Source organism: Sceloporus occidentalis, unplaced genomic scaffold (assembly GCF_023333645.1).
Source record: "Sceloporus occidentalis isolate IW3139 unplaced genomic scaffold, rSceOcc1.0.p SCAF_4, whole genome shotgun sequence".
Classification (NCBI taxonomy): Eukaryota; Metazoa; Chordata; class Lepidosauria; order Squamata; family Phrynosomatidae; genus Sceloporus; species Sceloporus occidentalis.
In genome coordinates this window covers 94,983,574-94,990,979 of record NW_028316984.1, presented here as the reverse complement: position 1 = coordinate 94,990,979, position 7,406 = coordinate 94,983,574, and the positions used below count along the sequence as shown (strand labels likewise).

Sequence of the window (7,406 nt, the reverse complement as noted above, 5' to 3'; positions counted from 1 at the left end):
GAAAAGTGAGATTGGCAAGACTGTGGGGGAAAGAATAAAGTGCAACAATGAGAACAGACAGCAAATTTAAGAACTTTGCAGGATAACTGACAGAAGCCTTCCCTCTCTCTCTGTATTGGTGAAAGCAGTTTCTGGGATGAAGGTACCCTGGGAAGGGGAAACGTATCTGACCCGTGGGCCAGAGGCTTGCCGTGCTTGGTGAATGAAGTTCATGCATTATAAGAAGCTGTTGTCTGAGACATTAAAGGAAACAAGAAGAAAAGAAACTTGCTAACCTGTCTGATGATATAGCAGTAATAACAGGTATGGGGAATGGGGAAGCTGCAGCACATACTAAGTGCAGTTAGTTTGTAATTTCAGAATTATGGGCTAAAAATAAAGTAAGAATATAATCAAGTGAGAAGTAACCCCCTCTGAGACTTTTTGCAAAATATATTCTTGTAATCAGCATAAATTAGCATATAGATAATCTATATGTATATTGAACACGAATAAGAATTTAATTATCTAAAACCTAGAGATGAAGGATTTAAGTCAGAAATTAAGAAGGTAATGCAAATATAGATATTTTATAAGAAAAAAAGTGTTTGGTATTAAGAATATTTAGATCTAAAATTTTTGTTTCAAAGGCTGGTTTTCACAGTTTTCAGGTCTATGCATGGACCTTTAGACTTTTTAGACCTTTCAGTTCAGAGGTTAGGAAGCTGGAGCAGCAGGACACTGTAGTGTTGGGGGAAGAAGGACCAGCTTTGAGATCTCACTCAGCCTTCATTCTGTACATGGCAAAGTGGGGATGCAAAGTACAAGACCTGTGCATTGTACTATTAGCACACCACCTTGTATTTTGGGGTCTCCATATTTTCATATCTCATATGTGGAGACAGCATGTTCTTGAGAGATCGATGAACTTTCAGGAACACTAGGTCAGTTTCCGAGGAAAAAGGAAGTGTGACCTGAGGCATGTGCACATCCAGGTAACAATACAACCAAAACTGCTAATTGTTTCTTCCTTCTCCCAACTCATCTGCACCCTGAGACAAAGGATCTCCTTGTACCAAAAGCAATAAACCAGCCTCTACCCCCCTGCTGTGTTCCCAGCCAATCCTCCCTGTTCATCCATCCTTGGGATATCCTGATCCAATCAGTGGTTAATTACATCAGTGCAATAAATCTTAGAAACCATTTTAAGACTGTCTCTGTTTTTACATGTTGCTTTTCCCCATCATGCCAGATTTTCATCACTTCCCTCATCTCATACTGCTTAACATCTGTCTTGATGAAGAATTCTGCATTGCTGAAAAGCTTGCTTACTATTTTGTGACATTTGAGTTGGTCCTGCTAAATGTACTCTGCTGCTGTGGATTGGTCTACATTTTTCATTTACCCTCATCACATCTCGATCGTTTACAGAATCTGTGCTGCAAAATAGAAAAATAAGATTCTTCAGGGGGAAAACATTGCTTGTGCTTCCAGGGCCCTTTCACATCACACAGTTATATCGCTACAATTCCATCTTAGCTGCCATAAAAAACATTCCAAGGAATCCTGGAATCTGCATTTTTTGTTCTTGTTGTATGCCTTCAAGTTGTTTCAGAGCTCAGTATCATGGTTTTTGTTTTGTTTTTTAAAGGGAGGAGTATTTAAAATGCTCAACCAGAGGGCTCCTCTAGTTTCTTACCAAACTATAAGGCAGGAACAGAACAATCAACTGGAAAGTACATATTCATAGTACAAAAATAAAAGGAGACAAGTCCCACATGCTGTGTGATGGCCCCAAATTTTTATTTCTTAAAAAGCCCAACAGGTTTTGGCCTTGTCACCAAGTGGCCTTTTTCAGGTTAACTTGAATATACCCAGAGGGTCCGCTTTGATTCGGAGTGCAGGCTGCAACTCCAGAAATTTCTGAAGTAGGCCAATTGGTGACAAGGACAAAATGCATTGGGCTTTTTAAGAAAGAAAGAAAGAAAGAAAAGCTTTGGGCCATCACACAGCATGCAGGACTTTGCCTCCTTTTATTCTTTTGCCAAACTACAAACCCCAGGATTCCATAAATTAAAGCAACAGCAGTTAAAGTGGAATCACAGAGCTATAACTAAACAGTGTGAAAGGGCTCCAGATGTGTTTTGGCTACTGAATACTGTCATAATTCCAGCAATTTAACAAAATCTGATAAAGATAACTCTCTGCCTCTCTTTTGTTAACCATTGGAACAAATTAAAAGATATAGCTGTGTTAGCCAGCAGAACCAGTACATAGAGAGATCTTGTAGCACCTTTGAGACTAACTGAAAGAAATTGGCAGCATGAGCTTTCATATAGGTCTACTTCCTCAGGTGCAATGCATCTGAGGAAGTAGACTAAAGTATACGAAAGCTCATGCTGTCTATTCCTTTCTTTCAGTGAGTCTCAAAGATGCTACAGGATCTCACATCAGAACAAATATAATTGTATGTGTACTTATTCGTAAGTCAGTTCCACTGAATTCAAGTTCACTCATCTCTAATTTAGTGTACACTGGATTGCAGTTCAGCGCCAATTCTCTGAAGCAATTCCTACTGAGTTAATTGTGTGTGAACTTGCAGCCACTCAAGTGAGGAAGACAGCATATGAGGCAAAATCATATTCCTTTATAGGATTTCTACATTGCAACCACAGTGCAAGCGCAAGTGTGTTTTCTCAGAAATAAGACCCACAGTGTTCAAAGGGACCATTTTCCCAGAAAAGCGTTTATGGGATTTCAGACTATATATCCAAATAGACTCATCATCCTTAATTACATTGAAGAGATGTGCTTTTTTAAGCCTTCTGTTTAAAAATATGAATGCCAATGCCATTTCACATGCTGTTTTTATAGGAGTCATCAGACACGAGTTTTTGGCGATTTTTCCTGCCTATAGCGCAATGTTAGCGTCACCAACGTTGCGCAATAAAGTGAAAGCACAATGTTCTTCCAGACGCCATTCATTTCTTTGGGAGCCCGTTGCGCAACACTCCCGTAGTTTAAGCGTCATTCCTCCCCTTTTTGGGCATTGCGGGCAAAAGTGGAAGCCAGGCCATGGTCTCCCGTTATCTTGTGAAATGTGTTGCGAAATGGTTTGGTGTGGTAGGCAGCAGCGCAACGCAACACTAAAGTTACTGATTGCAAAGTTCCCATGATGCTGGGCTGCTTTTTACCCCATTCCCTTCCGGTGGCCTTCCTTTTCCAGGACAACCCCCGGGGAGGGGGGTGGCAGCTCTGTCTTGCATGAACACCTAGGAGGCTTCCAATGTAAGGAACCCCCAGGGGTCATCCATTCCAGCCCCATTCCTCTTTCCAGCATGGACACCTAGGAGGCTGCCCCATTCCTCTGTCCTGCATGGACACCTAGGAGGCTGCAAATGAAAGGGTCCCCTAGTGGTCATCCATCCCAGCCCCATTCCTCTGTCCTGCATGGACACCTAGGAGGCTGCAAATGAAAGGGTCCCCTAGTGGTCATCCATCCCAGCCCCATTCCTCTGTCCTGCATGGACACCTAGGAGGCTGCAAAGGAAAGGGGCCCCTAGGGGTCATCCATTCCATTTTATTTAATAATAAAAATAATGGAAAAAACATAAAAATAAAGACAGGGGTGTATATATTTAATAATGAAAATAATGCATCCTGTATCCCCCACTCCTTGCCACCCCAGAATGCCTCTTGCACTTGTAATAATAATAATAATAATAATAAATTCATCACTGTAAATGCCAGAAAAGGATGTGATTGTCATGCATTATTTTATGACTTTTAAAAGCAATTCAGAGCTGTCCCTGAATTCCTTGCAAAAGCATGTATCGTTTTGCCAATTGCCTAATTGACAAAAGCAACAAATGTAACATTCAATTGTAACCTTCGCATTTTAGCATGGATTCTCCAAGGAAAAAAGTGCCCTATTATTGTTCCCTTTCACTTTTATTAGCTGACTTCCAGCAAAGGGATACTGTTGCAAAGGGCAAATATATATATACACACACACACACACACACACACACACATTCCTCAGCAAAAAACACAACAAAACATGCGCTCATTTTGTATATATTTAATAATAAAAATAATGAAAAAATAAATAAAAATAAAGACAGGGGTGTATATATTTAATAATAAAAATAATGGGGAAAAATACTGCATTTGCACTCCAAAAGCCACCCTGATTTGCCCTTTTGCCTTCTGTCACCTGTTGCATCCAGATTCCCCTTTTTCCTTCGGCTCTTTCCTTCTCCCCCTCCCCTCTGCTAAATAGGACCCTAGAGATGGGGGGGGAACACCCTCGCCCCGGAAGCACAAAGGTCAGGATGCCACCAAAGCCTCCAAAGGGCATGCGCAAATATGTTGATGCGAAATGCGAAAGACAAAAGGAAGGCGCTGGTGTAGTAGACAGTTCCGCTAAGCATGGTTTCGCATCACGCAAATCGCAACTTTCGTGCAATTGTAGCGCTAACATAACGTTACGGGGGAATGACGGAAAAGCAAGCAATGTGGTAAGACATTGTGCGAAACAGTCATTTCACAACGTTCTTTGCACTTTCTTAGCGCAACTGCAGGGTCCAAAACTTGAGTCTGATAAACTCCATAGTCATGCCATCATGGACCGTATACATGCCACTTTTTTACTTGGTAGTCTTGACACTTGGTACTCCCAACTTCTTTTTCTTTTAATTTTTCCAGCTAGCAAAAAGTCAGCCATACACACAGGGTGTGCGTGTTTACTCAGAAGCCAGCCTGGCCTAGTCAGTGGTTTGAGTGTTGGACTATGACTCTGGAGACCAGGGTTCGAAATGCAGCTCGGTTGTGGAACCCACTGGGTGACCCTGGGCAAGAAGTCACACTCTCTCAGCCTCCTCAGGGGAAGGCAATGGCAAACCTACTCTGAACAAACCTTGCCAAGAAAACCCCATGGTAGAGTCATCTTAGGGTCGGCATACATCAGAAGCTACTTGAAGGCAACAACATGCATTTATGTAAACCTATTATGGGGTTCTCTTGGCATGTTTCTGCAGAGAGGGTTTGCCATGGCCACTCTCTGAGGCTGAGAGAGTGTGACTTGCCCGAGGTCACCCAGTAATTTCCATGGCCGAACCAGGTTTCGAATCCTGGACTTCAGAGACTTGGGTCCAAAACACACTGCAGATATAACCCAGTTTGAGGCCGCTTTAACTGCTGTGGCTCAGTGCTAGGGAATCTTGGGAACTGTAGTTTATTGTGGCACCAGAGCTCCCTGACAGACAGAGAAGTCTCAATGCCTTTCCCAAAACTACACTTCCCAGAATTCCCTAGCATTATAAAGGCAGGGTAGTTACGGGGGTCTCAAACTGGATTATTTTTTGTGCTTTGGCCCTCTGTCTCTATAGCTTATTTCCATTGCTGGAGGGAGACAGTGGGCAGAGTATTGAGAGCTGAGGATATTTTAAGGAAGGTTGAAGGCATTTTAATGAAGTCTGTCTGTTTTATTGCCCTTCATACATATTTCACTTTTGTCACGAAGTGTCTTTCTTTAGCAGAGAGGTAGTCAGTCCTCCCAACGCTCAAACCAGGGTTCCCTGCCAGTCCCATCATCCCTCCCTTCCTTCCTTCCTTTCCCGGGCTGTCTCTGGTGTTCTGCGCCTTTAAGAGTAAGCCCCTCCCCCTGAGAGTTCCCCCACCTCCTCCTCCTCCTCGGGACTACATTTCCCATGCGCCCTCGGGAAGGCGGTCCCTTCCGGGTTGCCGTAGCCGGGCACGTGGGAGAGGCGGGGAGAGAGAGTAAGGCAGAGGGGGAGGGAAAGTGTTGTAGGAAACGCGGCGTGTTTACTTCCGGCCGCCCTCAGAGAGAGAGAGAGAGACTCCCTCGCTCATTCCGGCTGGTTGGCTGAAGGGACCCGGCGGGCGCTGCCTTGGGGGCGGGGACCTCCAGCAGCAGCAGCAGAACGAGAACGAGGAGCAAGCAGCAGCAGCAGCAGCAGCAGCCGAAGCGGGAAGGAGCTGCGAGGGAAGAGGTCCCCCGGAGACACACACCCAGAGAGGGGCACCCATGAGCCGCCTCAGAGGCCGGCGGTGAGGGGAGCAGCTCCAGCAGGGACCCAGCCAGAGCCGCCTGCTCGCTCGGCCCAGCGGCAGCGGCAGCGGCGGCGGCGGCGGCGTCATGGACTGGCTCATGGGGTGAGTCGCCTCGGCCGCAGGGCAGGGATGCCGGGGAGGGGGCTTCCCCTCATAGCCCTGGGTCACTGGGGGAGGGAGGGAGGGGGCCCCTGGCAGTAGAGGCGGTAGTGGTGCTTCTCCTCCTGCCTCTGCTTCTCATCCCTCACCTCTCTCTCTCTTCTCCACGTCTTCTCTTGCTTTTTCTCCTTCCTCCTCCTCCTCCTCCTTCTTCTCCTTCACCCCTCCTTTCCCCTTCTGCTCCTCTGCCTTTCTTCAGTTCAAAACACACTGCAGAAACAACAACCCTCTTCCAGGCCCCTTTAACGATCCCTGGCTCAGTGCCGGGGAATCCTGGGAATTGTAGGTTATGGTGGCGCCAGAGCTCTCTCTGACAGACAAGGCCAAATGCCTCCACAAAACTACAGTTCCCAGAATTCCTTAGCATGGAGCTGTTAAAGCGGTCTCAAACCGGGTTATTTCTGCAGTGTGTTTTGGACCTCCTCCTCCTCCTCCGCTTCTTCTTCTTCTTCTATTGCTTCTCCTCTTCCTCTTGTTTCTTCTTCTCATTCTCCTTGCTTTCTCTTCTTCTCCTTCTCTAGCTCCTCCTCCTCCTCCTCCTCCTCTTTCACCTGATTCTCCTCCTTCTTTGCTTCTCCTCTTCCTCCTCTCTTCTCCTGCTTCTCCCCCCCCCCCCCCCAAATGTGGCTCCATCATGGCCTTGGCCTGGTGGTCCATGAGGGAAGTTGTCAGTTGTTCCTGAATAGTGCCCATGACTTGGAGCTTCCTACCCACCGAAAACCTCTTCCATTTCCTCCGCTTCTTCAGTGGGATTGGCCTTAAAACTTGAATGGAGGTGGACCTCCTGCCCATTCCCTGTGTGTTCTGCTCAGCCATGTGGAGTTGTATGTGTCTGGTATCCTTGCCTCTCAGGGAGCAGGCGTCTGATGTGCAGAATAACGGGGGACCATGCCCTTAGGAAGAGGCAAGCTGAACTACAAGAGGCGGCGGCCTTTTGCCAAGATGTTTTGAAACTTGTTCCTGTGTGCCCTGTGCTGTTCTGTGGTTTATGAAGCAGGGATTACCAAGAAATGCAGGCAGAGGATGCCCTGGATTACTTGGGGGCTGGGAAGAGGGCAGCAGATCTGGCTTGAAGAGGAAGGTGTAGATGGAGCCAGTCTCCATGGAAACCTTAACCCTGACACACCACCAGGTTGCAGAGGAGGAACTGAGAGTAGTGGCTGGGAGCAAGGGGCACTAAACAGAGTGGCAGG

General features: G+C 46.2%; 1 protein-coding gene across 2 annotated transcripts in view; it reads left to right on the top strand.

The window, feature by feature from the left end:
- Nucleotides 1–5,856: 5,856 nt before the first annotated feature.
- MOB2 (MOB kinase activator 2) overlaps nucleotides 5,857–7,406 on the top strand; it is a 164,433-nt gene continuing 162,883 nt past the window's right edge. The window contains exon 1 of one of the 2 annotated variants that reach the window (XM_089520960.1): nucleotides 5,857–6,156. In XM_089520960.1, coding sequence (XP_089377086.1) covers nucleotides 6,140–6,156 — 17 coding nt within the window. In that variant the 5' untranslated portion in view covers nucleotides 5,857–6,139. The remainder of the gene's footprint in view (nucleotides 6,157–7,406) is intronic. The other variant, XM_089520963.1, reaches the window with a different exon arrangement.